This window comes from Rutidosis leptorrhynchoides, chromosome 9, assembly GCF_046630445.1.
Source record: "Rutidosis leptorrhynchoides isolate AG116_Rl617_1_P2 chromosome 9, CSIRO_AGI_Rlap_v1, whole genome shotgun sequence".
Classification (NCBI taxonomy): Eukaryota; Viridiplantae; Streptophyta; class Magnoliopsida; order Asterales; family Asteraceae; genus Rutidosis; species Rutidosis leptorrhynchoides.
Window position 1 is genome coordinate 309,563,544 of NC_092341.1, and position 16,464 is coordinate 309,580,007.

At 32.8% G+C, this 16,464-nt stretch overlaps 1 protein-coding gene across 1 annotated transcript; it reads right to left on the bottom strand.

Annotated features, from left to right (window-relative positions):
* Positions 1-1,149: 1,149 nt before the first annotated feature.
* Positions 1,150-12,925, bottom strand: LOC139865902 (ubiquitin C-terminal hydrolase 13-like). The gene is made up of 31 exons (XM_071854000.1): positions 12,789-12,925; positions 12,527-12,674; positions 12,277-12,434; positions 11,472-11,737; positions 10,597-10,815; positions 10,406-10,514; positions 10,208-10,323; positions 9,387-9,485; positions 8,218-8,327; positions 7,936-8,010; positions 7,735-7,813; positions 7,120-7,266; positions 6,706-6,786; positions 6,509-6,628; positions 6,289-6,411; positions 5,725-5,802; positions 5,515-5,603; positions 5,228-5,336; positions 5,072-5,140; positions 4,858-4,965; positions 4,688-4,743; positions 4,437-4,614; positions 3,602-3,703; positions 3,443-3,514; positions 3,079-3,144; positions 2,811-2,876; positions 2,641-2,727; positions 2,193-2,309; positions 2,013-2,087; positions 1,811-1,897; positions 1,150-1,451 (listed from the first exon to the last, which is right to left on the bottom strand). The coding sequence occupies exons 1-31, from the start codon at positions 12,841-12,843 to the stop codon at positions 1,410-1,412; spliced, it is 3,306 nt and encodes a 1,101-aa protein (XP_071710101.1). The 5' UTR covers positions 12,844-12,925; the 3' UTR covers positions 1,150-1,409.
* Between the last annotated feature and the right edge of the window lie 3,539 nt (positions 12,926-16,464).

Sequence of the window (16,464 nt, forward strand, 5' to 3'; positions counted from 1 at the left end):
ATACGTACAATATATAAGGCACAAAGTACAAACTAATTAATAGTGGGTCCCATAACTTTTCCGTCAATTGATCGTCGTAGTAGTAACTCACAGATGCTTTAACTAGTGGCTACCTATCATTGTTAATGGGTGGCAAGCTTTCACGTGTTGGGTAACGATCGATAATAACCGGCCATACAAATTATACATTTAATTTTCATAACATAACATGTGTTTAATTGTAAATTAACAAATTATGTTTTATTCTCGATAAATATAAATATTACACGTTCTGGTAGTTTATATATAGAAAATTTCTAATGACAACCCTAAGGGTTGTCTTTAAGAAATTAGAACATGCTTAGTTTATTTGTACATTAAAATTAACCACCCACCCCATGAAAATAACCACCACTAACAATCAAATAATATTACTCTTTTATGCATCAATTACTTCTTAAGGGTTGTCATTAGAAAACTTCTTATATATATGTCATGGTATATTTATTTTTGTTAATTACTTCTATGTTTTCATTACATATTTGAAAATATTACTCCGTATAACACTTTATAAATATTCATAAATATTCGATAGATATCCATTAATCCGCTTAATTGATTGGATATGGATATTGATGGATGAACTAAAATTAAATGGTTATGGACGAACAAAAATTAAATAGATATAAATATTAATATACACTCATCTAATCCATATCCAATTCATTTCTATTTTAAGATGTAGTCAGCAAAATTCTTTATTTGTTTACTACTAACCATTTGTTCACGATACATGTAGGCACAATGTGACAAACTATAATAGTTTAGTAAAAGAGATGGATATCAACACTACAATTCATGATTTTCCTACTATGGATGCAATTATTATTTTCCTAGATAGTTTTGATGTTTTTTCATCCGTGTCAAGAAAACGGAGAAACAAGTACGCACGCCAATTACATATAAGTCGATCTTTTCCCATCAGCACTAAAAACCGGTGCTTTATATATAGTTCATGAATAAAAATAGACCGGAAAGAGACCATTTCTACTAGAACACGTTTTACTATATAGATAGATGTTGCAAGCTAATAAGAGTAAGACAGACTGTAGATTGTTTAGTCTATACTTGAATCCCATCACTAATAACTAATAACTTATAATGAAATCACACATCTATACCTCTATATATCGCCACAAATCCAAAATCTTACGCATATTCTAAGGTACAATGATGGAAAACATCATCTAAACTACATCACCCCATAGAGGGATGCTACACATACCTTTTTACAAAGAATTGCAAATCTAACACAAGGATAATAATGGTTACGGATGGAGCACGCTTCATTTCAACTGGTTAACCTTCATAAATCCCTTGCCCGTCCGTCAAGAGGTCACACCCATCGGCCAAAAATGTAATGCTTTTAGCTAGTTGTAGATTCGTACCGGTTTTTCAAAAGTGTGTCGGTTCTGCATTAAACAATAGACAGTCACTAGGTACTCGATGACTTCTTAAAGATGTATTCATTTAAAAAGGTAAAAGGTAGAAGGCTTTCCCTGTTCGGGCTACCGGGAGGACAAGGAATCCTATCCCCATACTCTAAAGTACACAGCCCAGCAGGATTACTCCCTGAATTCGAACTTGAGACCTCTAACAAGGAACTCAGGGCCCCAATCACTGGGCTATTTTGTAAAGATGTGTTAATTTACATTTAGATTAACATGTAGGGAGGACTCATTTGGCACTTGTAAATGTGAACTTTTTTACAGGATTGGAATTTATCCATTATTATAATAATGGTAAATGGTAATTACAAGATTTAATTTACCTGATTTGCAGCATATGACCGTTTGGAGGTATTGTCAGAATGCTCTAATCCCAAGTACTGTTCCCAAGCACCATAAACATCTCTTCTCTGATGAAAAGGCGCCATCAAGATGCAGTTAAAACATGGAAATAGAATATATATACATATACTATCTCTAATAATGATTTAAAAAAAAAAAAAAAAAATTGAGGGATTTGTTAACCTGAAAACGGGTAGAGACGACATCAGAATCCTGAAGGTACGTAGGACGACCCAAAGAGAGAAATGCAAACTTCCACTGATACATTATGGTTTTAGATGTAAGAAAATGGAACTAAAAAGCAAAACAAAGTTTTTGGTTTGAGAATAAGTTTCATGGTAGACACTAAAAAGATGAACGCACCTTTGAAAATTCCTCATCTGGAACCTGTAGTTTCTTTTGTATGCGTACTTTAACTTCAGCTAATGTTTCACCCTCTCGAATGACCAGGAAAAACGGTTCCCCAAAGTTCTGAACTTGCTGTAAGACAAGATTATATCAATGTAAATATCAAATTTTACATATAATTAATAATTAATTAATGTGTTAAATACTATTCTAATAGCTATATTATTACAACAATAAATAATGTAGACTCTTCTCTATAGTAGTGTATGATTTATGAGGTTTCATACTCTTTGAACACTTTATTATATAACTTTTAAGTTTCAACCGTTCATCCATTTACAATATAGCTATATTTCTATGTTGACCTATTAGACCCATTGAAAAAATATAAACTTCAACAAATCTACTCATAATTGGTCAAAATTGCACAAGCTACCAAGCTCTGATTGAAACGATTACATACCGCCTGATTCTGAGATGCGTCTTTTGTAAAATGATATACATGAATTAGACGATCTTGAGGACCCAAGTCCTTTTCCTCTTCGGGAATCTGTAACGAAGCCAAACTCAAACACCATAAAATAAAATGGAAATTAACAATTTGGAATTAATATATAAACATCTAAAGCATACCTCTTCGGCACGTAAAGTCCAGTACTGATCATTGATGTTTTCAATTTTCTCATTGAGAGGGAAAATCTGCAGATAATGAGAATGATGCCAAAATTACTTGTATTGGGACTACCAAATTTTTTAAACATTAGGTTAACACACTTAAAAATTGTATGACAGAAAATAAGCATGCCATACTGATAGGAAGAACAAAATTTGATTTTCAGCATATCGTTTACAGAGATCTACAATTTGTTAGATAAATAAGATGATTAATAACATTTAATACCTTGTATATCTTGTGGTAAAAAACCTCAAGCAATCGAAGTTCTGCATCTTTATGAGATAACTCAACCTGTTTGTAATACATTGATGAGTCCAGTATAAAGATGGCAAAATGATAAGCGTATAGGTTTTTAACATGCAGTCTGACATTAGATATGACAATAGAACACCTGAAATCTATTACTCTAGTAGGAATTGGTAAATGTGGCAAATTGGACCATTCACTTATGAAGGGTCAACTCTAGAAATGTTTGACTCTTTTAAGAGAAAAATGGACTAAACTCGGCATATTTATCTAAAGGGAAATGGGTCAAAAGTGAAGGACAAAATAATATAAAGAAACTAGTCATTTAAATTGATATGCTTACCTTCGTCTTAAGGTCATTGATCACATCCCCCACAGTGCTTTGTTTTGGCAATCTGATGGTATGTATGACTACCTAACAATAATTAAAAAGAATACATCAAGAAAAATGATAAAGCCAAACATAAAACAGAAAAAGTGAGAGCTATCAGTCAGCACTTACTTCATCTTTTGTTGCATGATGAAAAGCAACCTTCAGTGTTTTCAGGCCTTGTAGTTCAGGAAGAGGAATATCCAGTACTTCATAATACAAAATGTCCGAACTCTGCAACAAAAAATCATAATAATAAGCAAATAATTATGAGTGTTAGACACAATCTAACATGAATATGACAGAATTTATCACTGTAACAATAATTTGAAGATAGTATGCTTGATTAATGAGATGCCTCGACCTCGAGAATAAATCGGGAAACCCATTGCAATTTGTATAGTTGACAAATTGGCCAGGTAGATCATATTACGTAGCATATGAGAATGAGTAATTATAGTAAGGGTAAGTCAAGTCAGGTCAATATAACCAGATAAAACTGTGTCCATACGTTTTATTTTCAATATATTGTGTGTATATCATCATTACGGAAACATATTGTTGCAATAATAATAAAAACTATGAATAAAATAATTTAATAGGTCTTATGCATTTTAGTAAACTTTAGAAGACTTATGACCTTTTGGAGAAAAACACGTTTTAAATCAACTAATCATGAGTAAATGGATCAAAATAGCCGCCTCCAGTACTTTATAATGCTCCAGGTATTATGAGTTTAGTGGAATATAAAAACAGAGCTCAAGAATTTTCGAAAAACGTTTTGTAACAGGACAGATAGGTTTGCTACTTGGACAAAAAAAAAAAAAAAAAAAAAACATTTATTACTAGCGAGAATGTGAAAAAAAAAAAAAAAAAAAAAAAAAAAAAAAACTAATACATCTTTGTAAAATTCAAACAAGGTTTTTATCAATAGGTGGCATAAAAAACATCTCAAATGACAAATAACCTGATTGTAGTGGGCCAGCATGTCTGACAGATGTTCCACTCCTCGATATTTAATTGGTTGGGGTTTAGGTTGCTGGGAATAACAATTATGAGATGTAAGCCTGATTTTAGATGGATCATCTAAGTTCAGATGGGAAGCAACTCGTTCAACTACATCATCATAATTGTTAAGTTTTGACCTGTAATGCAAAATAGTCAGATCAGACTAATAAATGATACAAGATAAATGATTACAGTTTTTCGGGAACTCACAACTCCAATGAGAATTCATCCTCCTTGGGTTTCTCTAATGAACGAAAGCGCACAACCTATGTCATTTAGTAACAAAAATCAATATGAGAAATCATGAAAGATGGTTGTTCTGTACATTACACCATCAGTTTGGTATAAATGTCACAATATATCAGAACATTGGAGTATACCTGACGGTTATGAACATACTCCAGAAAAGAAGGAACATCGGGATATCGACATTTTACAGTTCCAAGTGGAAGAGGTTTCTGAAAGCAAACGATGTCCCCATCTTCAAGCTATAAAACCGGCAAAAAAACCAAAACATAAAAAATTACTCACTTAAAAGTCTAATCATATAAAGAAACTGTTATGAGAGGAATGGAAATAGAAATGGAAATATACCTGACTAGCTCGAAATGTGAGCTTCTTATCAATATGTTCACACATAACAGTAGGTTCAAATTTTATTTCCTAAAAAATAAGAAATAGAAAAATATCTTAATGATTCATAACAGGGCATAACATCAAAACAAAATAAATAAAGGCTAAAATACTGACCTCGAAGAGTTCTATCTCTTCATCAGGCGCAAAGCCAGCCAGTTCATTTAGCTTTGCAAGTATTTCAGTTGGTTTTCCAGTTCCTTTCACAAAAAGTCGCCCAACATACCTAACACGATACGATAACAGAAAACATTAAAACAGGTATTACATGACAAAAACTATAACCTACAAAACAGCAGCCCACAAATTATATAAGCAACAGCATAATATCGATATAGATATGTGTGTGTGTGTGAGAGAGAGAGAGAGAGAGAGAGAGAGAGAGAGAGAGAGAGGGTGGCTACCGAATCTCCTCTTTTACAGGGTCATAAAGCTTGAAGAAAAGTAGAATTTCCTCCTTCGTTTTTGCAGGTGGCAGAACAGGCTTTGAATCCTACAACAATAAGAGAGGTAGTGAAGTTAATAAGATACAATTGTGAACATAATAAAACAATAAGGTATAGAGTTGAAACTTGAAAAAATATAAACATGAACTCATGTTTTATATCAACCACCTGTCCAAGTTCTATCTCCAGAAACAGCTTAAGTTCAGCATTGTTAGCCTTATTTGACACTTCTCTCAAATGTCCAACCTAAAAACACAACAAATTAACATAATGATCACCAAACTAACCCAAAGAGCGTACTAGGTAGCTGAAGTGTAAACCTTAAAGTGAAACCGTTAGTTAATTCAACAGAAAATTGCATAAAGAGGAGACAAACTTTGGGCTGTCTTTTTATCAAGGTATTGCAGTGTGTATAAGCCCACAAAAAAACTCAAACTATCAAAATGAGTTCAGCTGAAGTAATTTTCATAATGGACGGTTTAAATATGTTTCAAGTTACTGACACATCAGCAACCACTTCTATCATTTTTACCAAGTGGATTACCTCGCATCAAACAAAATTTGTTACCTTTTCGAACACTTACCCCTTCATTTGAACACTAAAGTAGTGAAACTAAATAACTATATCCATTAATATACTAATAATATACTAGTGTTCAGTTTCATCCATTAACTCAAAGCAGTTAGATAATTCCAGACTTCACATGCTGTATAAAAAATACTAGTACGTACAGATTGAGCTTCTTCTAGAGGAGTTAACGGACGATTTGGGCGGTAAGTATGATTTTGGCGCTTTGCCCAAAGCCAGAAACGCTGATATTTCACTGGTATACCCAACTCTTTGGTTACTTCCTCCTGAAAAGTAAGACTTAGAAGTTACTTTATATAAGATTTATTTAATACATACACAATATAAAAGTCTACAATAAAAAACCTAGATGTCAGGAATTACCTTGAAAATGGCAAAAGAAGTTTGCTTTTGGATACGGAAACAACGAACTTTATCATGATCCACTAGATCAAAAGATATATTTTTTCCTATCTGTTCATGAAGATTCTCATCTCGAGCAACCTACTCACACAGGTTAAATGAGTAAGACAAAAGAATATAAAAATCAATACGATAAACGTGTCATGTAAAGTCGTAACCTTTATAATAGTATACAAATGTGCCTCAGCTTTCTCCTTCCTTTTTAGCTCCTTCTCTTCTTGTTCTTTCTTTAATCTAATCTGCATTATAAATGAGGATGTCAATAAACTGTTTGTTGGGAACCTTTAAAGAATTAATTACAAAAAATTACTTATGTTAACAAACACTATATTACAAAATGATATTAATTAGAATTTTTACTATGAAAACAAGTTGGGAGGTTTTATGCACCAAAAGTACACTTTAGAGGCACTTTCTGCCTATTCAAGCATTTGAGTTATTCTCCTTTTAGCTATTTATGATCTGACCCATTTCAGATGAGACACAACCAATGTCAACCCAAAAAACTAAATGCATTGAAACTACCACCTACATACTATAAAATAATCCAATCAAAAAATCAAAAAACTTACTCTCAAATGCTCAGCAACATCCTTCTCATCCACATTACAGATTACTTTCTCCTTGTCACTTTCACGTATATACACAAGCATATATGCATTTGAGTACTTGGTAAATTTGAATGGAGAGTTATTGAACCCAGGATTTACTTGAGGTAACTGTTGCACAAAAGTACAATAGTTATTAAATGTCAAAAGCAACTCAATTACATCTACATGTTTCACATTTAACCTTTTGAATGCAATTATCAATTATTATTATTAATGCATCATGAAAAACATGTATCACATCAAATAGCCCATACCAATCTCCAAACTTCGAATGCAAACTTTAAGATATATTTTTGAGATTTAATTCATAAACAGATGAATAAAACAACAAACATTCACAAAGGCCACACCACCAATTATATACAACCACATTATATACACTTTGTCTCAGATGAGACATGAACCCACAACCGCTTAGGTGACGGGATCACCACATACTGTTAGTCCAAAGACCATTTATCACATAAAATAACATGTTAATATTAACTTTTTGTGAACATGTGTATTAAAACAATAAGATTCATTTTATATTTTTTGAGAAAATTTAGAGTAGAATAATAGTTAATGTTCAATCACCTCTTCCTCGCCACCATATTGCTCATCCAGGGCTCTCTTCATCTCTTCTTTGGTTACACGCTCATCGTCAAATTTCAGCCTAAAAAACTCAAAGCATTTAATAAAATGGGAGCAATGCATTTGAAGGTAATTTCAGATCAATAACCAGTATGCAGCGAAAAACAACAGAATTATCACATCTAATTAGTAACCATTCTGTACCATTGATCAGAGAGTGTTGGCCGGATATAAGCATAATAATGTCCACCATGTACCCCACCACTATGAACCAATACACTACAAAAAAATAGCATTAAACCTGTCTTAGAAGGATATATTCATATCTACCACAACATTTTAATCAGCCTCAACAAGGATGAACATTATTCTTTAGTGAGCATTCAAGTTTTTCTAATAATAAGGTAAAGTTAAACCCTGAATTTTATGTGGGACTAATATATTACAACTAAGAATTTCAAGGTAAAGATTTGATGTTATTGTTACCTGTGAAGAGTATAGAGATTGCGAACACTTCTGTCTGCTTGAGGCGATAAATACTTCCGGTTTTCTCTATCAAGATCAAGTTGCAACGGAAACTCATAGCGATCGTTTATCTGTAGAATTAGATAAGTTCACAAACAAAAAGAAAACGGAAAATCAATCACGACTGCTGCTTTAGCAAATAGCTTTCTGGTAGCAAGGTATCATTTTAACGGTATACAAAACTAAACTAAACTATAACATGGTTCACTGCCAACTTCAAATAATCAAAGGACTGAAAGAAAGTTTAGTTGTGCAGACCCTTTGAACTTAATTATTACTCCTACGAAGTAAGAAAATGAGTATAAAATTATAGTGCTATGACTTCATCATACCATTTACACAATATGACATTTTCTAATAAGAAAGCATCACACAGAAATCAACCAATGAAACAGAAAGAAAAAAACTATAGAGACGTCCAGTAAAATTACAAGAAAGCCAGAAAACATTATTTATGAAACATGCATTTGGCCATTACCTGTAGTTGCAAAGATAATTATACTACTATTACGATTTAATGTACCATGATTCAATATATAAATGTGTACATTCAGATCTTTAAAGATCCAGAAATTCGAATCAAACTCCACGTCATGTGTGTCTATTTAGATAAAGTTATAGCAACTGCTAAGGCTAAGATAGAATTTAGCATTATATCCCTTTCTTTTTAGATAGTTTGGTACAAGGAAAGAGAATGTGCACTAGGCACTAGCTGAAGTTATAAATTTTAACACATTTATTTATGAAGCTATTTCCCTTCTTTTTACATAACATATTTAATTTAACACTCATAATTATTTATAAATTTTAACAAATGTGAATCTGATGAAAACTCTTGTAGTTCTCACTGATTGACCTTCTCCTGAGGTGTTCATAGTTTCCATAGGTCCTTTTTAAAGTTATAGTTTTACTGATCATGTAAGTTAACTGGAAAAAATAGTGATCCCCCGAAGGAGCATTAAACATGCTAAATGTGTCATATCTGCATGATATATGTATAGAGTGGCATTGCCTAAAGAGTGAAGACAATAATAAAAAGATAATGACTCTTGAAAACCTAACGAGTGTACAAAAGGGAACATGCATAGTGTACAATAAAGTAGTTGTTCTGCAGGTTAATTGCAACTAACCTTCACCATTGTATCTCGCATGAAATCATATTCAAAACGTTTTAGTTGGAGCTGAAGAACAGGGGGGAAATCAATAAACAAAACACCCTTTCTTGCATCCTGAAAGTCCATTACAGGATTGGTGTGTGAGAAATCAAAAACTACAAACACATTAAACTCAAAGAAAGCAAACACAATGCCAACACACATTAAGATAATGAGAGAACTTGACAACTATTTCAAGTTAATAATCAATCATCGTATCATTATTGTACTACCCCCAACTAGCATGATATCGCGACCTTATCAGTAAATGACTGAAGGTGGCAATTTGACACATATATATAATACTAGGTTAATTTGGAATGAAATTTATCAGACCCAAATGCATAAAATCCAACAACTTGGCTACACATGAAATACGTCAAAAGTTTCCCAGTGTGCTCTGAAGACCACAATCTCCTATCACATTAGTATTATTGTGATATTGTGATGAAATAACTTGCTTTTGCAATCAGTTATAGTTAATGTAGTTATTTAATGAAGGACAATGAGAAGAAATGTTAATTGGTTAATAATGGAACAAAAAGTGTTCATTGGTCACTCTGACACCCCTGTCGTGGCAAGTATAGATAAATAATACCCGTTTTGACCCGTTACACAACCCTCCCAATTTAACATCTCTACCTTCCACAGGGTTACAGTGAACTTATCATGAAATTACAATAGATTCTCTTAGTGTTTACATTATTTATAATGCCTAATCTTGAGATTATTCAACCAGTGACTTCTTAACGAGAATCTTAATAAGGTTCCAAAAAATAATAATGCATTCATCCAACCTGTAACCCATGTTGTTCAGCATGATACTTATTATCACCTTCAAGTCTTTCCACTTCCACATACTTGTCAAATGAGGCATAGACATCACGGCAGCCTTTAACATCAAGTTGGAGGTCTAATACAGTATACAGATCTTATTATGAAAATAGAAGTTATGATTTATGAATAACTTGCCATTGTACATCAGAGATACGTACCATAAAAAGATTCCTTCCTTGTTGACTTGTAGTCCACATTTATGCATTCAATATAGTTCATATGGTGTCCTTCAAATAGTTGTTGAATAGTGCCCTCTACAACAGTACCCTTCACCAAAAAGACATAAACAGGTAAGATAAGAGAGTAACGATGTTAAAGATCCAACTTTGGCATTAAAATGGTATTCTACCTTCATTTTGTCTTCAAGCTTCTCACAAAGAACCCTATTGAGTTCTTGAACATCATGTTGCATAAAAGAATCATATGTATCCCAGCCAAAAGACTTTGTCAACTCTTTTGTGGCAACACTGGTGTCACTATATTGAAGCTTATAAAATAAACTTTGCAAAGCCAAAGGAATGCTCCCTGATGGCATATCATTCTCGGTTGTAGGCATATGATACACAGCCTGGTTCACAGAATATACATAAGTGCCTTCTTGCATATGCTTATATAGAGGTGGCAAAATGGGTGGGTTGGCCAGTGGGTAGTAAAGGGCTTTTTTTTTAGAACATGGCCGGGTTGTGCTATTCACAAAAAATGTCTTTTTTTGCTTGAATATTAGTACAAAATAGCTAATATTCTAGGCATTTTAGATTTTAGAAGTACATCATTATGATGGCAATTAACTTCTAAAATAAAATAACTTGAAAGTTCATGTTCATGTTTAATACATGTAGGTGACTTTCAACCCTTTTTTAATTGTAACTGTATCCTATAATTTACCCATTATAAGAAAATCACAACCCATATAATCGCATTTACCCATAAATGAGTGGATTTCCATCTCAAAAAGTTTTTACCTTTTCTTTGCTTGCATATTACTACAAAATAGCTAATATTATAGGCATTTTAAAAACATATGATGACAATTTAACTTCTAAAATAAAATAACTTGGAAGTTCACTTTCATGTTTAATACATGTAGGTGACTTTCCCCCGTTTTAATAGTAACTGAATCTTATAATTTACCCATTATAGGCAAATCATAACCCAAATCAACCCTTTTACCCATATTGCAATCTCTAGACTTGTCAGCATTGACTAACGGGTATAATTACCAACCTTCCTGAAATAAGGGATGTGGTACAATGTCTGGAGAAGAGAGTTCATATAGCAAGTAGCACCTTGGTTTTTAAGCCCAACACAACCAGTTTCCTTTTTGGAGTCATGTGACCAGTAATCAACAACCTTCCGAACTGCAACATCGGCTTCAACTACGCATGTATCATTCACAAGATAGCCTCTACTAGGATCATATAAATCGCTAAGAGGCATAAATGAGGTGAAACCCCAATCACTTTCTCGTGCACTAAATTGATGTTGGGTATCTGCAAGGTGAAAATAATCATAAAAAAATAACCAGCCTAGGTTGTAGCGATAATGAGATCGAGAGAGAGAATGAGCCTTAGTTAGAAACTAATAAATTTATATATTTTTCCTTCTTTCGTGTAGTGACATGATAAAAGCATCAACAACCTTGAGTCACATTTTTATTGTACTTTTAATATTTTTAAGATTTAAGATTTCATCTTACTTTAGTGTTGTAGCCAGTATCAAATTAAAATTCATTACCAAAGGTCTATATACTTAAAATGTCCAGGTAGTGCACCATACACAAAAACACATAATCGCATGTGTCTGCAATACTAAGTGTATTTAGTGACTTTCATACAAGGAAACTTCGTTACATCATCATCATAAAATTAAATGTTTCTTAAAGCTTCCTTCATATACAAAGAAACTTCTGGCAGAAGTGTATTACATCTTAAAGTCCTAGTCTAGCATACAATGTGTATTTAGTGACTTCTATCTTTAAAACTTCATATACAACGGTCTAGTTTGTTGTAAAGGGCAGTAAAAGGCTTACCTTTTCTCATGGTGAACTTGCTATGAATTTGATTTACCACAGCTAAGCTGAACTGAGCATATCTACTCCAACCATATTGCAATTCAGTTGAATCAGCTACGTCAAGATACATTGATAAATGATCCACATTGTTTCCTTTCGGGAATATAAGCACTCGCCTAATTACACAAACACACCATGTGAGCAAAACGCTTCGTGCCAAATTACTACACTTTTCAAATCAAATACATATAGAAAACTTAAAAGATACCATTTATATCCTCCAACTGTAAAAACATCAGAGTACAACTTCTTGTTGGTCAATCTTGAGAAATTCTCTATAGTCCACGTAAACCTAGCCGACGGCGGATCATCAACCACAGGTGCATCAGCTGTATTCACAGCTTCTACAGGTGCAACTAATAAAGTACACGTACCACGCAAGTTAGTTAATTCAGTTAAAAACAAAACCTATCAACATAAGCTATCAAGCAAATGAGATATATCTACACGTGCATAAGCAAATATAATACCTTCCATTGGTTGAGGTTCATCTGCAGCAGCAAGATCAGAATGTGGAACTAACATCTCTTCCTCTTCCGGCTACACATATTAAAGTATAACAATTCAAAAAATTGGATCCAATTACAATTCACTATTCAAAACCCTAGAAATTAAGCATTTCTCTTACCTAATAGAAATTGATAGCTTTTTAGATCATATTTCACATTCAATAACAATCGTTTACAGATCGTAACACTATTAGCAGATTGAATTAGCAAATTTAAGCAACTTAAATATACATATGGCTACAAATATGTGTGTATATATGTACGGAGTATAGATATGTAATTGCGTGTGCGGAGTGCATGTACGTAAACGAAGTGTAAATAGATATACAGATATATACGTATAGAATGATAATAACAATGATAATGATTTATTACATCAATTGGAGGCGGAGTCATGAGAGTCATCGACGGCGGAGATGGGTGGCGGAAATCAATCGGCGGTAAGAGGTGGAAGGATCGTAGAAAACGTAAAGATCGATTTAGAAAAAGGGGGTGTAAGTGGAGTCGAGGGTATTTTTGGTATTTTCGGAGATGGAGAAAAGGGAGTAAGCTTAAAAGGGTCAACGTATGCTTGCTTGACCAAATAGTGTGGTGGCTATGGCTCATAGCTAGGGTGTTCAAAACCGGATATCCGAAATTTCGGATATGCGAATTTTGGATATCCGAAAATTCGGATAGTGATTTTGGTCATCTAATATCCGAATCCGAAATTTCAGATATCCGACGGATTATCCGAATATCCGAATTGTATGTTCAATTTGTAAAATACAAATGAAAAACCAAAAATTTGCCCCCTTATAATAGTCTCTTCGTTTATTAGCAAATGAGCAGTCATTACTTCCCATTTGGTCCACTCCCTATCTGCTTCATACTAAATTCGCAATACATCACTTTAAAGAAAATTCAATGGAAATTGTGATTCGCAACAATATAAGGATAATTTTAAAATTGTAATCGTTTAAACAGAAACATTGTGTCTTTACCTACCAAAATTGAAATTGTAAAGGATCTTACGTGTGTTTATAAGTCATTAGAATTTAATCTCTTGTGGTAGGCCTTCACAATGTAGTTTCTTTCATTTTTTTGGTATAAGATCTCTAAACGGCTCCCAGGCATGTTTTTTTTTTGTTTTTTTAATTAATAAACGTAAACAATTAGTGACTGAGAAACTCGAGTTGGTATGAGTCGACTCAGTCAAAGAAAAGATAATACGATGAAGAGATCACGTTGTGATGAAGATTGAAGGTGAAATGCTTTAGATCTAGGGATTTTGACTTTGGTTTACTGTAACACCCATGGCCCACCTGCTCCTCTCTTTCAATTTTAAACTTTTATGTTCCATTTTATAATTACTAGTTTAGGACCCGTGAATACAAGGGTTACTTTCATAATTTTACAAAATAAAAGAATATGTTACAGGCCGTTAAAAAAAGAATATGTTACAGACCCGTGAATACACAGGTTATTTTCATAAACATACACAATAAGAAAATATGTTACATATTCAAATTGTATCATAATAAAGATAATAAAGAAAGTATCAAACATGTCCAAATAAATTATTCAACCATTTAAATGTGAATTATACAAATGTTTCTACACTATATAATAAAAGGTGATGATATGTTATGTTTTATAGTGTTGTACAGTACAATATTGTAAAATATGATTTCGAGTGGAAATCTTACTTGAAATTGTTTTCGTGTCATGATTCTGCTTCAAGAACTTTCAAGCCATCCAAGGATCCTTTGAAGCTAGATCCATTTTTCTCATTTCCAGTAGGTTTATCCAAGGAACTTGAGGTAGTAATGATGTTCATAACATCATTCGATTCATACATAAAAAGCTGTCTTATTCAACGTTATAAACTTGTAATCACTAGAACATAGTTTAGTTAATTCTAAACTTGTTCGCAAATAAAGTTAATCCTTCTAACTAGACTTTTAAAATCAACTAAACACATGTTCTATATCTATATGATATGCTAACTTAATGATTTAAAACCCGGAAACACGATAAACACCATAAAACTGGATATACGCCGTCGTAGTAAAACCGGGGGCTGTTTTGGTTAGGATAATTAAAAGATAAGAAGAACTTTGATTTAAAATCTATACTTCTGGAAAAATGATTTTTCTTATGAACATGAAACTATATCCAAAAATCATGGTTAAACTCAAAGTGAAAGTATGTTTTTCAGAATGGTCATCAAGATGTCGTTCTTTCGACGAAAATGACTACCTCTTTCAAAAACGACTTGTAACTTGTATTTTCGACTATAAACTTATACTTTTTCTGTTTAGATTCATAAAGTTAAGTTCAATACGAAACCGTGGCCACTGGAATCACTCAAAACGGATTAGAAACGAAGAAATGGCGAGTAAAACAAGATTGATAAAAACTACTCATTTTACCTACGTGAAAGTTAGTAATAAATCTATTCCAACCATAACCTAATCAACTTATATTGTATATTATGTAATCTTGAGATACCATAGACACGTATACAATGTTTCGACCTATCATGTCGACCCATCTATATGTATACTGCGGAACAACCATAGACACTCTATATGTGAATGTTGGAGTTAGCTATACAGGGTTGAGGTTGATTCCAAAATATATATATAGTTTGAGTTGTGATCAATACTGAGATACGTATACGCCGGGTCGTGGATTGATTCAAGATAATATTTATCGATTTATTTCTGTACATCTAACTGTAGACAACTAGTTGTAGGTTACTAACGAGGACAGCTGACTTAATAAACTTAAAACATCAAAATGTATTAAAAGTGTTGTAAATATATTTTGAACATACTTTGATATATATGTATATATTGTTATAGGTTCGTGAATCAACCAGTGGCCAAGTCTTACTTCCCGACGAAGTAAAAATCTGTGAAAGTGAGTTATAGTCCCACTTTTAAAATCTGGTGTAATTAGTGATTTTAATAATTATATGTTTATAATTATTTGGTTGTTTAGTTGAGACCAGTTTGTGATAAGGGTCACAAAACAGGTTCGTTTGTTGAATTTGGACTCCGTTAGAGCCTCCTAACGAAGTACGAAAGAATTCAGATAACTGATAAATACCCGTGTGTGATGGGGTATTGTGTATTAACTTAAATATGTAAGCTTGAGATCAACCTTTTCTCTCATTTTCTTGAACCTTCCAAATAAACACCCCGTACCTAATTTCTCACTACTTGAAACCCTAATTTAATCTAAGCTAGAATTGGATCAAGAGACTTTAAGGAGTGATTATTATATTCCTTGTGATCATCTAATCAGGTTTGTTTACTTGAATCCATGCTTTGATTGTTAGAAAAATGGGTTTTTGTGTTCTTGAATAAAAGTGTGCTTTTTTAGCTTGAATCTTGTTGAATTGTGTTTGTTAGTGTTAATTGATATTAGAAATAGGTTGTATATATGTTTAGTAGCTTCCATGTTGATAATGCTAAAAACGAACATATATTTCATAGCATTATTCCCCAAGAAAGACAAGATTTTAGTTGGTATTGTTCGATTTACAAGCAATATTCGTTTAAATATTAAAAAGTGAAGACAAAAGGCAGATTCGACAAATTGAAGACAAAAAGGTCCAAAGAGCTAAAAAGTACAAGATACAACTAAA